This window comes from Lactuca virosa, chromosome 3 (assembly GCF_052849685.1).
Source record: "Lactuca virosa cultivar CGN04683 chromosome 3, Lactuca_virosa_CGN04683_v6, whole genome shotgun sequence".
NCBI lineage: Eukaryota > Viridiplantae > Streptophyta > Magnoliopsida > Asterales > Asteraceae > Lactuca > Lactuca virosa.
Genome location: NC_136428.1, coordinates 195,180,544 through 195,202,634, shown reverse-complemented (window position 1 = coordinate 195,202,634; position 22,091 = coordinate 195,180,544). Strand labels below are relative to the sequence as shown.

The 22,091-nt window shown below is 34.7% G+C and overlaps 1 protein-coding gene across 1 annotated transcript; it reads right to left on the bottom strand.

Annotated features, from left to right (window-relative positions):
• Positions 1-20,139: 20,139 nt before the first annotated feature.
• LOC145166888 (putative xyloglucan endotransglucosylase/hydrolase protein 7) lies at positions 20,140-21,773 on the bottom strand. The gene is made up of 4 exons (XM_079085938.1): positions 21,493-21,773; positions 21,270-21,370; positions 20,973-21,169; positions 20,140-20,646 (listed from the first exon to the last, which is right to left on the bottom strand). The coding sequence occupies exons 1-4, from the start codon at positions 21,695-21,697 to the stop codon at positions 20,256-20,258; spliced, it is 894 nt and encodes a 297-aa protein (XP_078942064.1). The 5' UTR covers positions 21,698-21,773; the 3' UTR covers positions 20,140-20,255.
• Positions 21,774-22,091: the final 318 nt, after the last annotated feature.

The following is a 22,091-nucleotide window of genomic DNA, read 5'->3' as shown; positions in this document are numbered from 1 at the left end:
TACATTTTGTTACAGAACATGTTACGATTGGTCATGTGCGTGTTTTTCATGTCCCGCCAGCATATCAGTGTGCATATATCTTTACAAATGGTCTTCCTACACAGTTGTTTCTAGATTTCAGAGATAGTTTAAACATTTGACAACCCCATGTTCAAACTAAGGGGGTCTGTTAAATATATATTCTAGTGAGGGTTGTTTATCTATTATTGTGTACTATAGGGACCCTCATTGTAAATTAACTTTATATATATATATATATATATATATATATATATATATCTTGACTCTATATAGGATATAGATCCGGTAAGAAGGAAATTTTGGTAGGAGGGTAAGAATTTTTTTTCTATATATTTTTTTGACGAACAAAATAAATGAATCACTAGATGATTCATTTGTAAGATGATTCACAAGAAAAAATTCCCAAAAAAACATCTTTATGATTCATTTTTAAGTAAATTAAGAAAAAAATCACTTTTATGACAATTTTAGTGAATAACAACAAAATCATTGTATAAATGAATCATCGAGACGTTTTTTTGAGAATTTTTTCTTGTGAATCATCTTACAAATGAATCATCTAATGATTCATTTTGTTTGTTCGCGAAAAAAATATGTAGAAAAAAAAACTTCTTACCTTCCTACCAAAAATTTACTTCTTATTTGATCTTGACTCTATATATATATATATATATATATATATATATATATATATATATATATATGAGAACCCCTCTCTAAAACTACATCATATTACTCCAAAACATGCTACATGCATATTCATAAACAATATTTTACATTGATAGTTTAATTACAAAAGACTGGATACAAACCGACTAAGTTTTAGTATATTACATAACTATCCAGGAAATTATAATTTTATACATACATGATCATTAAATACAAAAGTAATATTATTAACTATTCTAAATCTTCCAACAGTACATGACTATACTGGATGTTTATTACCAGCAATTGTTAAACACTGAGAAGGATAAGCGGTGACGCTTAGTGAGTTCAAAAATAGATACAATATAACGTTATGCTATATATATACCAATATGACAGAAGCAAAGAGGAACAAAGAACAACAAAGGCATATGTGAATCATGTGACAAGATTTCCATATCAACGAATAATCTGATTCAAAGATTTCCAAACAATGAGATACAACAATTTCATCATCATATACATCAATATGACTTCAGCCCAAGTGGCATAGAAAATAAACGATTTCTGAGTTAACATTTGGCTAGCAATTTATAGGCTTTCAACCTTGCCTAGCCTTCTGCCAATGCCAAAGTGATGCTTAATCATTCACTTCATGGTCAAAGGCTACATACCAATACCCAAGTGATGCTTAGTCAATCACTTCATGGTCAGAGGTATAGCTCATTATCATAATAACACGGGAAAGCACATTACACATATAACACATAACATACAATTGTTCCTATAATTTGAACTCACCGTGAAATAACCAGAGGTTAAAATAGTAATTTGGGAAGCACTTCGTTTCTATAATTACTTTCTTCGATGAAAACCGGGAGCTTTATTGAAAACTGGGCCTTGCGAGGGTTGAGTTTCAAACCGAAAAGATAAATTTATCGGGGTCTTCGGGCACTTCGGGATGTTTTTCAGGAGTTAGGTATGATCTCGGGGCTTCGGGGGGTTAAAAGTAGCTTAAAATAAAATTTAGGGTGTAAAAGTATGAAAAATACCAACAAAAACCGGGAGGGTTCGCACCTCCCTCATATATGGTGCGAGGGCTCGGACCGAAGGGGAAAGGGACACGCGTCGGATGCGAGGCCGAGGACACGCGTCAGCAGCGCAGGCGAGGCACGCGTCAGCAGCGAGGCGAGGTGGCTCGCTTCGGACCTTCGGACGCGCCATAAGTCGGACACGCGTCAGGTTTGTGAAGCTCGTACGTGGCTAATTCCGAGCCATGCATGCGAAATTTCTCGGATTTTGTGCCCAAATCTTCAAAAATTCATAACTTTCGCATACGAGCTCCGTTTTCGACTTTCTTTATATCCACGCCTAGGTGAGACTATACGCTACAACTTTCGTTTAGACTTCGCTGGCAAATTTTGAATTTATTTTATTATTATTTTTAACAGACCGGGACAGGAAAAATCCGTTAAAAATTCATAAATTCTTCATCTGACGTCCGTTTTCTTCTGTCTTTTTACCATTGTACTACTATTGACGAGACCTTCAATTCTCGTTTAGGTTGTGTCGGCTAAAAATCACTTGATCTTTATTTCTACTTTTTAGTTATATACTGCTATACCGAATCTTATAAAAATCATAACTTCTTCATATGAAGTCAGATTTGGGCGTTCTTTTTATAAAAATTCTCGGTTTAACGAATACTACGACTTTCATTTAGATCACTAAAGCTAAAGTAGTTTATTGACAACTCACTTTCAACGCTAAATAGTATTTTGCCGGTTTTGTCGCGGATCTTCGATTGGTTATAACTTCTTCGTTATAACTCGGATTTCGATGAGGTTTTCGCCTAAATGTTTCTAACGAGATTTTCTACAACTTTCAATAACTTTATTTTTATTTATTTCCAACTTTTTATTTTAGTTAATTTCAATAGTTGACTTTTGATCGGAATCTCATAAGACTTCCAATACTTTCCGAATGATTCTAAACATAGTTTTACTTCAAATCTCGTAAAAACTATCTTGTTAGAACTCAACGCTCAAAATCATATATTAATTAATATTCATTTTTAAACAAAACACGATAACTGAACGTTTATGTTACAAATACCTCCTCCTTTTGAGGATTTCATCCCCAAAATTACAACGATTTAAACAAATGGGAATATTTTGCTCTTATCTCATTCTTATTTTCCCAAGTATAATTTGGGCCTCTATGGTGTTTCCACTTGACAAGCACCAACTCCACTTCTTTGTTACGCAATTCAGTCGTCCTTTCGTTTACGATCTCTTCACCTCTTCTACATATCTTAACTTATTATCCAGTTTCACCTCGGATAACGGAACCTTTTCATGATATATGCTTAAACATTTACGCAGATAACTTACATGAAACACATCATGAATACCTGCTAAATCTTCCGGCAATTCCAAGCGGTATGCTTGCTTACCAATTCTCTGGATGATTTTGAAAGGGCCTTCAAATCTAGGACTCAATTTTCCTTTCTTCCCAAATCGTATAATGCCTTTCCATGGGGATACCTTCCGCATTACGAAATCACCCACCTGGAATTCTTTGGGTCGTCTTCTCTTTTCTACATAGGATTTTGTCGATCCTGGGCCGCTTTCATTCTTTCTCGTACAATTTGAATCTTGTCAGTGGTGTCTTGAATCATTTCAGGGCCTCCAAGGATTTTCTGTCCTACTTCACACCAACATAATGGAGTACGACATCTACTTCCATATAGTGCTTCATATGGTGGCATTTTGATTGAAGTGTGATAACTGTTATCATATGAAAATTCGACAAGAGGTAAGTACTTGTCCCAGTTACCACCAAACTCTAAGACACATGCACGAAGCATATCTTCCACTGTTTGGATTGTTCTCTCTGTTTGACCGTCTGTCTGGGGATGATAAGCTGTACTAAGAGCAACTCGAGATCCCAATTCACGTTTCATACTCGCCCAAAAATGAGAAGTGAAGCGAGTATCACGATCGAAAATAATCTTTAGTGGCTCACCATGTCTCGTAACAATTTCATCCAAGTACACTTGTGCGTATTTCTCCATTGGGGCCGTTCCACGCATGGCAAGAAAATGTGCGCTTTTAGTCAATCGGTTGACAACTACGCAAATACTATCATTCGGTCTAGTAGTCTTTGGCAATTTTGTAATAAAATCCATGGATAGCTCTTCCCATTTCCACACGGGAACACTAAGGCTTTCTGGAATTCCGTAAGGCTTTTGGTGTTCTGCTTTGACTTGTAAGCATACTAAAAATTCATGTACGTATCTTCCAATGTCTTTCTTTAATCCAGGCCACCAATAATCCGCTTTTACATCATAGTACATTTTACTTGTTCCAGGGTGTATTGATAGCTTAGACTAATGAGCTTCATCTAAAATCTTCTGTCTTAATCCACCAATCTTTGGAATCCATAGCCGACTCTTGAATACCTTCAATCCTCGTGGATCATCAAGTAAAACATCTGTATAATGTATCATCCCTTTTTTCTTCACATTTTCTGGCTTTAGGGCCTCTACTTGCCATTTCTCTAGTTCATCTAGAATAGTGAACTTTACTGTAGTGTGAGTAATAGCATAACACACACTATTATGATAAACTTTTCTGCTAAGTGCATTGGCAACTACATTGGCCTTTCCAGGATGATATAGGATTTCACAGTCATAGTCTTTGATCAGCTCCATGGCTCGTTGTTGTCCCATATTCAAAGTTTGCTGACTGAATATATACTTGAGACTTTTGTGGTCGGTAAACAATTGGCATTTTGTACCAAAAAGGTAATGTCTCCAAAGTTTTAGGGCAAACACCACTACAGCTAGTTCGAGGTCATGAGTGGGATAATTCTTTTCATAATCTTTCAGTTGTCTTGAGGCATAGGCTGTCACTTTACCACGTTGCATCAACACACAACCGAGTCCCAACCTTGAAGCGTCGCTATACACGGAAAAATCATTATCACCTTCTGGGAGTGATTATATTGGAGCATGAGTCAAAAGATCTTTTAAAGTTCAGAAAGCTTTTTCTTGGGCTTCACTCCATTCGAACTTTACTTCCTTCCGTGTAAGACTCGTGAGAGGTAAATCTATACGCGAAAAATCTTTAATGAATCTTTGGTAATATCCCATGAGACCCAAGAAACTACGAATTTTAGAAGCACTACGGGGCGCTTCCCAATTCTGAATGGCTTCAATTTTGGTAGGATCTACGGATATACCGTCACCAGAAATCACATGGCCGAGAAATTGAATTTGACGAAGCCAAAATTCACATTTGGAGAATTTAGCATATAGTTTCTCCTTTCGAAGAAGTTCTAATATTTCACGAACATGAATGGCATGATCAGCTTCAGATTTGGAATAGATTAGAATATCATCAATGAATACAATGACAGATTTATCGAGCATTGGACGGCATACCCGATTCATCATATCCATGAATACGGCAGGAGCATTTGTCAAACCGAATGGCATGACAAGGAATTCAAAATGCCCATAGCGAGTACGAAAAGCAGTCTTCGGTACATCCTGCTCGTGTACTTTCAACTGATGATAGCCAGATCTCAAATCAATCTTTAAGAAATAACTAACACCCTGAAGTTGATCAAATAAATCGTCAATGCGAGGTAGTGGGTACTTGTTCTTGATAGTTACCTTATTTACCTCAAAGTAATCAATACACATTCGCATCGAACCGTCTTTCGTCTTGACAAACAATACTGGAGCACCCCAAGGAGAGGTACTCGGTCGAATAAAACCTTTTTCAAGTAATTCCTGCAGTTGGATCATCATTTCCTTCTTCTCAGTTGGCGCAAGACGATAAGGAGTCTTTGCAATTGGAGCAGCACCAGGTACAAGATCAATTCGGAATTCTACTTGCCTATCCGGAGGAAGTCCATGCAAATCATCGGGGAAAACATCAGGATATTCATTAATAACGGGAACATCATTTACAGTTTTCTTCCCCTCTTTTGAGATATCAATTGCATAGGCTAGATAAGTAGAACACCCTTTCGATATAAACTTACGAGCTTTTAAGAAAGAGATTATTTTAAGAATTTTAATTCTTTGTTCACCGTAGACATAAATCGGTTTCTCCCCTTCAATAGGAATGCGTACTATCTTCTCGTAGCACAAGAGTTCTGCACGGTTTTTTAACAACCAATCCATGCCGAGAATAATATCAAAGTTGGGCAAGGAGATAGGAATCAGGTTAGCAATAAAATTATAACCTTTAATTTCTATGACACAATCTCTATAGACTTTATTAGCAAGTAATGATATACTTCCCGCGGTATCTACACGAAATGGTTGTGCAAGTGCATAGCAAGCAATTTGAAAGGAATGCGCAAATTCATGAGACACAAAAGAATCCGAGGCACTAGAATCAAATAAGATGTGAGCAGGTCTAGAGTTGACTAGAAATGTACCGGTCACAATATTCGGGTCTTCACGTGCCTCCTCCGTGGTAATCTGAAATGCACGGCCTTTAGCTTTTGGCACCTCCTCCTTTTTAGTTGGAGTACTCTTTGGTTGTTGAACGGAAGCTTGACTCCTTGCTGGTTGTTGAACAGAAGCTTGACTTCCCGCCACTTGGCTAGTAAGAGTTGGGCAGAAGCGCTTCCTGTGGCCAATAACACCACAAGCAAAACATGTAACATTCTTCATCGGGCAAATAGACTTCCTATGGCCTATTTCTCCACATCCAAAATAGATCACTGATCCTTTTTCTAATCTGCATTCACCCTGATGATTCTTTCCACAATTTCGACACAATGGTGACTGAAGAAAAAAATATTGTGATCTACCGCGGCCACGAGATGTATTATGAGATTGCACTTGTTTACCAGGATCAGTTCGAATAGATTGATCTGGTGGAATAGAGGAAACAGGAATAGTTCGATCAATACGTGGATACTTCGGAACAGAACAAGTGGCACCACGTATTTCTAAGTCATGCTCGCGCTTTCAGGCATACTCAACAACTTTATCAAATGATAGAACATCCCGATTGCTCACGAAATCGTGGATTTCATATCGTAATCCCTCCATGAATAACTGAATTTTATCGTCTTCAGTTGGAATATACTTTGTAGGAAACCGTGCTTTTTGATTGAATTGAGTTTCATATTCATTCACGATCATTCCTCCTTGCTTAAGTTCGAGGAATTCTTTCTCCAATCTTCTTCTTATGTCTAGAGGACAATATTTTTCTAGCAAGCGAGTTTTGAACATTCCCCAAGATAAATTCTCCTGGTCATACTCGTTGAGAGCTTCAAATGTTGCGTCCCACCAGACCAAGGCTTCTCCGTTGAACATTGCAGAAGCATAATTAACCTTGTCTTCATTAATCACATGAGAGATGCAGAATACGTTTTCCGTGTTCTGGATCCAGGTAAGAACATCAATGGGATTAAGGGCACCTGAAAACTCTGTAGCACCACTACTCTTGAAAGTTTTAAATGAGGGACGTTTCGCCTCCCCTTTTGAAGATTCTCCGATGGCTTTCCCTTTGCCTTTATCACCATTCTTTATGTCTTCTTCGAGAGTCTTCCGAATAACACCAGTAAGTTTACCCAAGAGTCGTTCCTCACGAGGGGATACTGGAGTATTTATTTCATCAGGACGAGGATCTCTACCCACATCTGGTGTATGGCTACCTTCCTGTTCAGCCATTGTTCTGAAAATTTGGAGGAACATAGTATTTTAGAATATTAGGATTTATTATTACCTAATACTTTACTTAAGTCTTTCCTATGATTTGTATCCATATACTTCTAATGAATCTATTCATATATTGAACTTCTGACAGTTTTAAGTCTAAATACCACTCCGTGGTATTTAGTTCACTTAAACTACTACTCTGATACCATGATTGAGAGAACCCCTCTCTAAAACTACATCATATTACTCCAAAACATGCTACATACATATTCATAAACAATATTTTACATAGATAGTTTAATTACAAAAGACTGTATACAAACCGACTAAGTTTTAGTATATTACATAACTATCCAGGAAATTATAATTTTATACATACATGATCATTAAATACAAAAGTAATATTATTAACTATTCTAAATCTTCCAACAGTACATGACTATACTGGATGTTTATTACCTGCAATTGTTAAACACTGAGAAGGATAAGCGGTGACGCTTAGTGAGTTCAAAAATAGATACAATATAACGTTATGCTATATATATACCAATATGACAGAAGCAAAGAGGAACAAAGAACAACAAAGGCATATGTGAATCATGTGACAAGCTTTCCATATCAACGAATAATCTTATTCAAAGATTTACAAACAATGAGATATAACAATTTCATCATGATATACATCAATATGACTTCAGCCCAAGTGGCATAGAAAATAAACGATTTCTGTGTTAACATTTGGCTAGCAATTTATAGGCTTTCAACCTTGCCTAGCCTTCTGCCAATGCCAAAGTGATGCTTAATCATTCACTTCATGGTCAAAGGCTACATACCAATACCCAAGTCATGCTTAGTCAATCACTTCGTGGTCAGAGGTATAACTCATTATCATAATAACACGGGAAAGCACATTGCACATATAACACGTAACATACAATTGTTCCTAGAATTTGAACTCACCGTGAAATAACCGGAGGTTAAAATAGTAATTTGGGCAGCACTTCGTTTCTATAATTACTTTCTTCGATGAAAACCGGGAGCTTTATTGAAAACTTGGCCTTCCGAGGGTTTAGTTTCAAACCGAAAAGATAAATTTCTCGGGGTCTTCGGGCACTTCGAGATGCTTTTCAGGTGTTAGGTATGATCCCGGGGCTTTGGGGGGTTAAAAGTAGCTTAAAATAAAATTTAGGGTGTAAAAGTATGAAAAATACCAACCAAAACTGGGAGGGTTCGCACCTCCCTTATATATGGTGCGAGAGCACGGACCGAAGGGGAAAGGGACATGCGTCGGATGCGAGGCCGAGGACACGCGTCAGCAGCGCAGGCGAGGCACGCGTCAGCAGCGAGGCGAGGTGGCTCACTTCGGACCTTCGGATGCACCACGAGTCAGACATACGGCAGGCTTGCGAAGCTCGTACGTGGCTAATTCTGAGCCATGCATGCGAAATTTCTCGGATTTTGTGCCCAAATCTTCAAAAATTCATAACTTCTGCATACGTGCTTCGTTTTCGACGTTCTTTATATCCACGCGTAGGTGAGACTATACTCTACAACATTCGTTTAGACTTCGTTGGCTAATTTTGAATATATTTTTAATAGTCCGGGACAAGAAAATCCGTTAAAAATTAATAACTTCTTCATCCGACGTCCGTTTTCATCTGTCTTTTTACCGTTGTACTAATATTGATGAGACCTTCGATTCTCGTTTAGGTTGTGTCGGCTAAAAATCAATCGATCTTTATTTCGAGTTTTTAGCTGTATACTGCTATACCGAATCTTAGAAAAATCATAACATCTTCATATGAAGTCAGATTTGGACGTTCTTTTTATGAAAATTCTCGGTTTAACGAATACCATGACTTTCATTTAGATCAATAAAGCTAAAAGGTAGTTTATTGAAAACTCACTTTTTACGCTAAATTGTGTTTTGCCGGTTTTGTCGCGGATCTTCGATTGGTCATAACTTCTTCGTTATAACTCGAATTTCGATGAGGTTTTCGCGTAAATGTTTCTAACGAGATAATATACAACTTTCAATAACATTATTTTTATATATTTCCAACTTTATATTTTCGTTAATTTCAATAGTTGACTTTTGATCGAAATCTCATAAGACTTCCAATACTTTCCGAATGAATCTAAACATAGTTTTACTTCAAATCTCATAAAAACTATCTTGTTAGAACTCAACGCTCAAAATTAGATATTAAATAATATTCATTTTTAAACAAAACACGATAATTGAACGTGTATGTTACACTCACGTGAAAGTGGGTTGCACCTGATCCCACAGCGGTTGGGAAGGAGAAGTAAGCATTCCTTATAAGGGGTGTGGACACCTTCCCTAACACAACGCGTTTTAAAGCCGTGAGGGCAGCAGATCCCATAAGAACTCTACAGTTAAGCGTGCCTGGGCGAGAGCAATTCAGGGATGGGTGACCCCCTGGGAAGTTTTCGTGTCGGGAGCCCAAAGCGGACAATATTGTGATACGTGCCAGAGGGGGATGCTACAAATGGTATCAGAGCTTGGGCACGGGTCAATGTGTTCGACGGGGACGTCGAACCCTATAATGGGGGTGAAGGTGGGTTGCACCAGATCCCACATCGACTGGGAAGGAGAACTAAACATTCCTTATAAGAGGTGTGGACACCTTCCCTAACACAACGCGTTTTAAAGCCGTGAGGGCAGCAAATCCCATAAGAACTCTACAGTTTAAGCGTGCTCGGGCGAGAGCAATTCAGGGATGGGTGACCCCCTGGGAAGTTTTCGTGTCGGGAGCCCAAAGCGGACAATATTGTGATACGTGCCAGAGGGGGATGTTACAATATATATATATATATATATATATATATATATATATATATATATATATATATATATATATATATATATATATATTGTAACATCCCCCTCTGGCACGTATCACAATATTGTGCCAGAGGGAGAGAGATAGGTTCAACTATTCTAACTAAGTATTGTGTGGATGTAGGAATAAATATAGGCCAATCATTCTAAAAGGGTAATGATGTAATGTTACATTTAACTAATATTTTTAAATTAATTAATTTGATATATGTCCCAAATTAAATCCCTTTATATTAGGTAGCTATTTATGAAAATAATGTAATTGACTTTTTCTAACCATAATTTCTCCCCCCTTTATCTATCAGATGAATACTCGATCTGTGTAATCGTGTGATTGAAGTCGGCTCGTGAAATTGAAGCCGAGAACCTGGAAGTCTAAAAGGAACAAGATGAGTAGATGATGCTTGTGTGAGAAGCAGTGTCGGAAATCAACCCTCCGGTAATCTCTTTCCCCGCCCTCCACCGTCTCTTTTGAACATTGACCCATATACGATGCCTTCTACTCACCGGCGGTAGCAAGCAGTGGCACACCACCGGTCTTCCACTTCGGTGCAGCCGGGTAGTGACGACCGAAGTCGACTCGTGAAATTGAAGCCGAGAACCTGGAAGTCTAAAAGTAACAAGATGAGTAGATGATGTGTGTGGGAGCAGCAGTGTCGGAAATCAACCCTCCGGTCTTCTCTTTCCCCGCCTCTTCCGTCTCTTTTGAAGATTGACTCCTATGCGATGCATTCTACTCACCGGGGTAGCAAGCAGCGGCACACCACCGGTCTTCCACTCTGGCGCAGTAGGTTAGTGATGGCCGACTTGTTCATCAGGTAACATTAAGGTCTTTTTTATTACAAATGATGTTCCAAATCCACCTCTTCCGTTGAATCTTTTCTCTTGCAAAATCAATTCGAAATCTACTTGTTTTGTTGATATGAACTTGTTATGGTGATTAGTTTTTTGTATACACCAAAGCTTGAAAATTATTTGATTTTTTTGATTCAAATGCACGTATGTGTTTACCTTATATGTTTACAATCATGTTGTGAGACCTGTTTTGATATTTCTCAACCCACTTTCTTGATGAGAACTTCGTTTTTTGATCCAAGAAGTATTTAATTTTGTCAGGGCAATTTGGTAATTCTGGTTGTATGATGCTTACTCACAATTTATGGTTGTATATCATGGTTGTATGTGAATCTGATAACAGTAATGTGTATCTTTTTAACTGAGATTCTGATTCAAATACACTTATACACGTATGGGTTGTTATTTCTGATTCAAAAACAGTTGCTGCATGAACAGGTAAACTGGCTTTTGCAAGACATAGTGATAGATATATGAGAGTTGTCTTTTTTAGCAAAATATGTTTGTGTTCTTCAATGGCTTTTTCTACTAAATGATATGCCTTTTCGAGGTACTGAAGTTGTAGACTTTGTGCAGAAGTTTTAAGAAGCTTGTTCACAACATATTTTCTGGCCTTCACATCTTCTTTAATTGTAAAACAGTTTATATGTGTAGAGGGAACAACAATTGAGAAGTCGGTTTGAAGCCTGGTGAAGAATGGAAAGTAATGCAACAATATTCGTTTAGAATGGATTAGCATGTTTTTATGTCAGAATAGATTAGCAACAATATTCTACCAGAATGTATTAGTGTTTTACTTAGATTTTAATGTTTTTATTTTATTTTTAACCATTCTCGGTTTTATTCTTTAAGAATAAATGTAATTGTTAACCATTATTACTTGTATTCTTTCAGAATGAATGGTATGTATGTATGTTCATAGTTGTATTTGTTAAGAATGAATGTAATTAATGATTTTAAGCTATTAAAAATCTTTTCATATAAAATTTGTATTCATTAAAAATTATTAATCTTGATAATATATGTTTATAGTATTTTGTCAGAATTTAATGGTTTTTTCAGGATAATGATAAACACATCCTTTTAGAATGTCCGAATTAATATATTTATTATCCAAAAAATCAGATTTTTAAAATTTAGAGAATTAATTATTTCCTAAAATCTATAATTTTCCTTTTTTTAATTTATGTTAATTCACTAAAATACCCTTGTAATGAAAATAAATAGGATTTTTCAATTATCTTTAATGTAATAATATGTATTAATCACTTTCTTAAAATAAGTAAAATGATTGGCTCACAATCATTCCTATATTCACACAATAATTAGTTAGAATACAATAATCTAAGCATATATATATATATATATATATATATATATATATATATATATATATATATATATATATATATGGAAAAGTTCAATAGAGAACCATTATTAATCAATGAACCAAAAAACCAATCCAAAGCGTCGGAATTTAAAGCGATCAACGGCAAAAGGAAGGGTTGTAAACTTTTATAATTGACGCACATGTACCGGATTATAACAAAACTCACTTCCTTTTTTTTCATTAAAATTTTTTTTAAGCCAAGTTTTTTATCGAAAAAAAAAACCGAATATATCGTTGTTCACCATTTTTTCTCCTCTTTCCATAGAAATCCATGATGATATATAAAAAACGAACTTTTTTTTTCGAAAAAAACTCACTTAATTTTCTTAGTTTTTTCAATATTTAAGTTTATTTTTATAAAAAAAACTAACTATACCAAAAATATTAATTTTTTGTACTCTATTAATAAACATCAACACCGATTAAAAATAATAATAATAAATAAATAAAATAAATAAAAATAACCTCGAACAGTGTAGATTCACACTGTGAATCTAAACTGTAAATATTTCAATTTTTAACATTCACAATATGAAAAATCTCGAACAGTTTAGATTCACATTGTGAATCTGAATTATTATTATGCACACTGTGAATCTGAGAATGTTCACAAAAAAAAAAAAAAAAAAACCTCGATCAGTATAGATTCACACTGTGAATCTAAACTGTAAATATTTCAAATTTTAACATTTACAATGTGAAAAAGCTCCGATCAGTTGAGATTCACACTGTGAATCCGACTTATTATTATGCACACTGTGAATCTGAGGAGGTTCACAGTGTGAATCTGAACAGGTTCACAATGTGAATCTGAACTAAAATATCGTTTTTTTTGTTTATTATTATTATTATTATTATTTTTTAACATGAATATGAATCTATGCTTAAAAAGTACAAAAATATGAATTTTGATTTATTTATTAATTTTTATTCTATAAAAAAATAGACCTTAACAATTTTCATCAAAGAAAATGAAGTGAGTTTTTTTCGGGACAAAATTGCAAGAATGGTCCCTGTGGTATGTCAAAACTAGCAACTTTGGTCCAAAATGGGTTTGGCTCGCAAGGATGGTCCAATAGTTTCGTTTTTTTGCGAGTTTAGTCCAAAAATTTTAAAACTTTTTATAATGACGGATTTGCCCTTGGTATTTTCCCTTTTTCAAATTTTTTATTACAGAAATCAAAAAAAGAAAAAGAAAAAAAGAAAATCTATCTCTCTCTCCCTCCCTCCCTCTCTCTCTCTCTACACAAAACACATCTTATTCGTTCTAAGAAGAGGGTTCTTGTAAAGAGGGCGAATGAGGCTTCTCGCGAAGATGCTTCCGGTGAAGATGCTTCCGGCGAAGGTGCTTCCGATGAAGAGGGTCCCGTCAATCAAGGCTTCTGGAGGATTATCGTCATCGCTGCTATCCTTCTTCCCAAACGCCGATGGTTGCGAGGGTTTTCAAATCTGGTTCATCGTTGTTTTATCGTGGCGGCAGGATTAGGGTTTCGTTGGTTCGTGCTTCTTTTCCTCCGACTGATACAATGGCTGCTAGATTAGGGTTTAGGGTAGCGGTTGTATTAGGGTTCTTATACCCAAATTTTTGTGAAGTCTGAGGTGTAACTGCCACCGTCACCTCCATATAGGCGACGATTCCGTGTATGTGGTGTCTTTGGCTCTAGCGATGTTTCAGGAGACCTTGAAGCCAAAACGGAAACGAGAAGGGTTTTTTGGAGGTGCAACTCTACTAAAACAAGATCAGGTGCAGCTCCGCTTGTAATCATCTCATGTATTCCACACTCCAACTAATTGTTCTTGTTACAAATTTGATTGTTCTTGTGGGTTTAAAAATCTGGTTGTTCTTGATTTTGAAGTTGCAGATCAGGAAAAAAATATGTTTGAATTCATCATACGGTGGTGGTAGTTCTTGAGTTTCATTTTGAAATTGTAGATGCAAATTTATATGATGGTGGTGGAAAAAATATGTTTGAATTCATCGGATGGTGTTGGTGGTGACCGGCGGTCATGGTGGCAATGGCTATTGTTGGTGACCAACAGTGGTTGTAGCGGTAGTGCTCGTGACTGACGGTGGTGGTGATAACATAATCAATAGTTGTACGCTAGAGAGGGTGGAGGGGTGGGGTAGGGATACGGGTAGTATTATTTTTGTTTAATTATGTAAATTGTAAAATGTATTTATATAAATAAAAAAACTGAAAAAAAAAACAAAAAGTGAGGGCAAAAACGTTATTATAAAAAAGTTTAAATTGACTTGGACTAAATCCACAACAACAATGAAAAGTTTGGACCAAATTCACAACAAAATGAAAAGTTTGGACCACTAGTGTAAGTCCAAACATTTTTGGACCAAACTTGCGAGTTTTGACATAACACAAGGACCATTCTTGCAATTTTGTCTTTTTTCGGAAAAAAAAAATTCGTTTTTTATATATCATCATGGATCTCTATGGAAAGAGGACGAAAAATTGTGAACAACGGTATATTCGGTTTTTTTTCGATAAAAAACATGCCTAAAAAAAATTTTAAACGAAAAAAGTGGTGCGTTTTTTTATAAAGAGTGAATTTTTTGGTATAATCCGGTGTGTGTGCGTCCAATGTAAAAGTGTACATCTATTTCATTGGCCATTGATGGTTATGATTTCCGACGCTCATGATTGGTTCTTTGATTCTTTGGTTAATTATGGTTCTCTATTGAACCTCATCACATATATATATATATATATATATATATATATATATATATATATATATATATATATATATATATATATATATATATATATATATATATATATATACTAATCATTATAAACATCACTGCGTAAGAGGGATTTCCAAAATTCTCAATAGCTAGGATCAACATTGTAGGTGTGTGTGGGTCAATAGTGGCGAACTAGAGTGCTCTACGGTGGCCGACGCTGGTTGGTTTGATGGGGGAAGAAGTTTTGGTCAATCAATGTTAAAAAGAAGGGTCCAGGTGTGCTTTTAGGTTTAGAGTAAATCAGAAAATCCAGGTGTGCTTTTAGGTTTAGAGTAAATCAGAAAATTTTGAAACAAATGAATTGTTCAACATGAGTATAACCTCTGAGCGATTAAGAGGTAATGTATAGCTTCTTAATGGTTGAGAGTAGTGTTTTTAGAAAGCCAAACCCATAAATGCTTAATGGTTAAGGTGTTGTCTTTTAATGAAATGGTTAAGAGGTAATACACGCAGCCCCAAAGTCTTATTTCAAATATATCAATTGAATTTCTAATGGTGTAATTTCTAAAAAATAATTCTTAATCTTAATCATGTATTCTAATAAATTGAATTATTACAAATAAGAGGGTAGTAAATTGAAATTTAAGATTAAAAAGAAGGGTTACAATGCTTCGTGTTGATGAACCTTCGTGCCATAATATCCAAAAATCATATCTCATTATGGTGAATATTTGGATGGTCTTGTTCTTTTGATTTATGAACCCCAAACAACAAGCCCATAATAGGTGCTCTAAATATACATTCAACATAATTTGATATAAAAAGTATAACTTCATATAAAAAAACCAACGTAAAAACGTTTATAGTTCAGTAATATGCAAGGAAATGCATTTAAAAATCACAATCGCAACCAAAGTTAGCATCGTATTTAAATTAACTAATTAGTTGATATCAATCTTCTCAAATATATATTCTAATATATATTAGTATCAAATAAATAGATATGAAAAAGTTTTAAATTTATGGGATTTAGATGGGACTAAATAAAAAAAATTAAGTAATATTAGATTATTATTCAAATAAAGTACGTTGAAATTCGTAAAATTCTAAAAAAAAAAAATGCAAATAAGACCAACTAGCATGACAATTAAGATTAAAATCACAATTCAATTAACCAATTAAATATTTCAAATAAAAGAGGCCATCGAGTGGTATTAGGCCGGACGGAATGAAAGCGGGAAATGGGAGAGGGAAGTTTCTCTCTCACTTGAACACCATCCCTTGGGCGAGGGGAGCAACCCGCGGGAAAAAAAGGTGGGGGGGAGGGGGTGCCACACTCTCTCTCCTCATGTTATTGGGCAGTTTTTTTTATTATCTTTTTTAATATTTATAAAATTATATACCTATTAAAAAATATAAAAAATATGTTAAAATTCATGGTTTTTAATTCCCTACAAAATGAGTATAGTATATGTATGAAATATATTTTTTTAAAAAAATAAAAAAATAATGAGGGAATCTTTCCATCCATTCCTTGGGTTTTAGGTGAGGGAAAGGAAAGTGAAGGAAATAATGATGTGACCCACAAAAAGTGAGGGAAACATCCCTCCCACACCCTCCAGGGTGTTTGGGTTTGCTATTTAAACCGAATAAGTAAAATTTGATGAATGCATTTATTAGCTTATGTCGTGATAAAAATGTGTTTTAAAAATGTTTGTATTAGTTCGTGTTATAAAAAGGTGTTAGTTGATAATTTTTTCTCAAGTTTTCGTTTCTGCAAACTTTGATGTAATATAAGCTTGAAAACTTGTTATTACGGGTAACAAGTGCTAAAAAAAATAATAATAATAAAATTGGCTAAATTTGGACGTCAATGAATAAAAAATCGTAACATGAACAAAAACGATAAACTTGTTAAACTTAATAATGTTTATGTAAAAAACACTATTTAAACAACTAAAAAGAATATAATTACATAATTAATATTTTTACATATAATATTTTATATAATATTTTATACTTAGTATTAGTGTTCTTTTATGTAGTTTTTTTTTTGATAAATATTAAAAATATATAATATAATATTAATTTTTTAAATAATTTATAATTATTCAATCAAACCATGATAATATTAATTGTAAACTTTAAAAAAATAATTTCATACAAACTGAGAATACAAAGTGCAAATTAATTTTAAAAATGAGATATGCAATATCATTTTTTATTTGTCGTCGCAATTCAATTATATCTCTCGTAATATCATCTGACATCATTTTCATATGTGAATCCTCATGGTTTGTATTGCGTATACTTGAACCGTGTTCATTAGCTAAATTATTAATTAGTTCCACAATTCGTCTCAACATCATTGGGGTTATATGATTCTTATTGTGTCTTGTAAAATTTTCATCAAACCTACCATCATTTCTAATACATTTATGGATCACTATTGATGCTATCATATTGCTTACTTGGTGTGTACTTGTAATTAACATGTATATTTCTAGTAATGTCCATCTAGCTTTAAAAACTCCAAAAGTTTGTTCAATGATATTTCTCAATGATGAGTGATAAAGGTTAAATGTCTTTTGGTTCATTAGGAACAAGCATAGCAACAATTTGCCCATGTTGAAAATATGGTATATGATAACGAATTGTGTACCTTTGTATAGAGAAAGATACATTCTTAGTATTTTGATATCGGACATCGACAACATAATATTTATCTTTGATATCAAACAAAAATAGTTGTTATTCATTTCAAACGGTATAAAAATATAAAACATGTATTACTAAAAAAATATTTTAACCATTCGTTAGATGTGGAAATTAAAGTTCGGGTCTTGTAGATCGAAATATGGAGTGTGGTTGGGTATTGTCAATTTGTTTGGAATTTGCATAATGAAGTTTTAATTCTTTTTGATTCTATGGGTAGAAAAGTGGGTAATGGTGAAAATATTAGATTTTGGCTTAATGTCTGGTGTGGAGATATTATGTTGAGAGCCCGATTTCCTTGACTTTTTTCTATTACTAATAATGGGATGACTCGAAGTGGAACTTCCAGTTTAGCCGCAACTTTGGTGACGGAGTTTTAGTTGCTAATTTGTTGCAGTTATCTGCCTTGTTAGATTCTGTTCTTTTGTCAAACATGCAAGATTCACTTGGATCATTTGAAACTTCCTGCAGGTGGTATAGGTACCAGGTGGAATAGATTTCTTCCAATGAAAATTAACATTTTTATTTGGAGATCGGTGTTTGATACCCTCCCTACAAGGTGTAATTTGGATAGAAGAAATGTAGAGCTTGAGTCTTTTTTGTGTCCGTCTTGTCAACATGAATAAATGGATGTGAATCATTTGTTCCTTAATTATATCTTAGCTCGTCAACTTTGGCTAAAATTGGCGTCTTGGATGGATCAATCAATTCCGGTTTTCTCTTCTATATTCAAGTTATTGAGTGGATTAACGACCTGTAGACTACAAGGTTCTATATGGTTATTATGGAATCAGTTTGCTTTACATTGATTTGTTGTTGTTGACGTATCAGAATGTGCTTCTTTTTGGAGCCAAGAAGTACAAGGAGTTTTTGTATGATCCAGTAATTTCTTTTTTGTTCAATAGGGGCGGATGCAGGATTTCACAGTAGGGGTTGCACGGGAAAGTCAGGGGTTGCACAATAATAAAAAAAAAAAATTTTGAAAAATTTTGAAAAATTTTCCACTGCGGCCGGAAAAGTTAGGGGTTGCCGGTGCCACCCTGGACCACCCCTAAATCTGCCCCTGTTGTTCGATTTGTTTTGTAGTAGGAATCGAAAAGTCCGAAGGAAATGAAATGAGTGGATGATAAATCCCATCATAAACTAATTGTTTTTGTTTTGCTAGCTTGTTGTATTTTTTTTGGAAAGGGAACTACCATAACGAGGGTTTCCGGACCAGCTTTTGCGCACCGACTAATCCCCGGCTGCGAACATGAGGTTATGCCTCATGCCCTGGAGTCATTGCAGGCGAACCTCCATGACCATATGGGCTAAGTGATGCCAGGATTTGAACATGTGTCAATAGGTTATCCACCATGTATTCCTGGATTTGAACATGAGTGGTGCCAGGATTTGCTAGCTTGTTGTAATACATACAGTCGTTTAAAAAAAAGTTCAGGTATATGAAAGAGTTTACTATCAATTAAATTACATAGTGTGAGAACAATCATGTACATTCCTTCAATTTATATATACAAGTTTTATACTTTATAAAACCTCATATTTAAGATCTTAAATATATCATCGTACTTTTTAGTAAAAAATCTTTTTATATAATACATGTTTCAATCGAAAAAATTATATAAATTTTAATGGTTATCATTTGATGTCGATCACTACTATAAAAATATGAGGTTTCATATGAAAACACCATAAGTGACATTGTTTAACTAACAAACAAATATAAAAATATGAGGTTTCATATGAAAACACCATAAGTGACATTGTTTAACTAACAAACAAATACGATTTCGCCTAGATATTTTACATAGTCTAACAAATTATATAAAGTTTTAATTGAGATATAAACTTAAATTTTTGAAATCTTTGAGCTAATTTAAAACGGACGAGTAGTTTGATGCAATTTCTTCTTTCTTGATGCAATTTTAGATGATAGTCATAATTCGATCGAGCAAATATACAACTTTATAAACTAATATGAGTTTATATAGTTGATTCACAACTACAAACATACAATGCGTCAATTAAATTTTTATGTAGTTAATTCATGACTTACTAAAGAAACACGATTGATGAAACTCGTATGATTCGCTAATTCATCCAGCTTTAAAACTTATAGATATCTTTCATATAAGTAAGCACAAAGATTATTTGCATATACAATTTGAAATGCCATAAATACATACACAATAATTTCACGCTAGTGAGGATACCTTGTATTGTACAATTACAAATTTAACCCTCTTACGTACACATAAAATATCCAATGACTTTATTCTCCATACAGCAATAAACAAAGTTCTCATCCCCAAATCGGCCAATAGTAATGGTCAATAACCACATATGTCGTCAATATTCAATCATCTCAAATTCCGGCTACACATTCTGGTGGTGTGACGGGGTAGCGTTGTTTATCAGTGCAATAATCATACACCATGTGGTTCAAACGGACCCATCTGTAACGACGAGCTGCAATTGGGTCAAGTTGTTGGTAGCTCGAACCCTCCCACCAATTGGAAGGGTTCGAGGCACAAGTGCGTGGACCAGGAACCGGGCACCCCTCAATGTCAAAGTCCTTGTAGTATGCGTAAAATGGTGCTTTGCTCCAATCAATTTTTTCGAGCCCACCCCTTGTAGCCCAATCATCTGCTTCCCATAAAGTAGAGTAAACTCCCATTGGCTGGAACTTAGGGAATGGGAGCCCTCTGGCTTCATTGTTCTTGAATACCCTTATGGGCACTTCATCCACGGAAAACCTATATGATCACATTTTTCATTGTTAAGTTGTATCATACAAGTTATGATGTGTCCAATATGCCATACACATGATGATACTACTTAAAATTTTATATTGAAAATCGGTCAAAACAAGTTTCTTTCAAACATGTAATTTGAATGAAACAATCAAAATAGTTCCGGAATGGTCAGCCGACCTCATCAACATGTTTGTCCATTTTATTTAATTTAATAAATAACCAATATATTAAATTCGGTTGATAAAGTTATTATTAACATGATAAACGACCTTTTTTGTGAATCGGTTTATTCATATATTAATAATTGACATCTCCCATCTACTTACACAACATGGTGATGGTTCCATAAGATAGAGTAAGTGTGATAGTCAGCAGCTGGATCGAACCATAAGTTGACCCTTTGTTCTCTATCACCCTTTCCATGAGCATATACATTGGTTTGGACCGAGTAAGGTTGCCCGGTACGGTTCCCCAAGAACTCAAAATCCAGTTCATCACGCACTTGATCGGTATCCGAATTCATCTGCCACAAAATTAAGAGCAAACATGCACCCACATAACTATTTGTAAAAATAAAGAAAAACAAGTTATGTAAAACATTATATTCTTTAAAATAAACGTACATAGAAAGCAGTAACAGTGCCTGCAGAGTCTCCCGGAATAAGCTTAATCTTCATGCTCACACGTCCAAATAAGTATTGGCTTTTTGAAGCAAACCCACATCCTATGTTAAATAATAATACATGTATGAGAGGTTTTCTATGTAGTAAGCATATATATATATATATATATATATATATATATATATATATATATATATATATATATATATATATATATACTTACCTGAGTTTTGGTCGAGAACAAGTTGGATGGCCTTGCCACCATCGAGTTGCTTAATGTGGGAATCAGACCATGTAATTCGGAAATCTTGGAGAAATGTAGCGGGTCTAGCATCAGCCACCGGTGACGGTGTAAAGAACACAACCAGAATTAGGAAAAGAACAATTTTAGTAAAACATGTTGTAGACGAATGTGTCATTTTGACCATGTACTAATGCAATCTTTGTCTTGTGTGTAATGTGTGATTTATGTGATGCATATAAGTTGGATGTTTATATACATATACGAATTTATAGATATAGATAGTGTAGGGTAATTTATATATTGCATAATCTGAGAGGGGGCCATTGAAAATTGGTTCGCTTTCCATACAGCTCATTTTATGCTGCCAATTGCCAAATGCCAACAACTCCAAACGTTTTTAACCTTCACCCTTATTGGATATGTATTGTATATTGGTAAATTCAAGTGGGCCAACTTATTGAAAAGTGATGGATTGCTAATTTACCATAAGCTTGATCAAAAAAATGTACCTCCGTTGTGATTTGAGATTTTCTTTTTTGTGTTCTTATTTTTATTGTAATAAAATAAATTAGAAACTA

What these genes read in the sequence shown, in the direction of transcription:
- LOC145166888 (XM_079085938.1), bottom strand. Translation starts at nt 21,697, where the DNA reads ATGGTCAAAATGACACATTCGTCTACAACATGTTTTACTAAAATTGTT. An exon ending in TGTTCTCGACCAAAACTCAG is followed by an intron (nt 21,371 to 21,492) that starts GTAAGTATATAT and finishes TATTTAACATAG; the next exon opens with GATGTGGGTTTGCTTCAAAA. An exon ending in GCACTGTTACTGCTTTCTAT is followed by an intron (nt 21,170 to 21,269) that starts GTACGTTTATTT and finishes ATTTTGTGGCAG; the next exon opens with ATGAATTCGGATACCGATCA.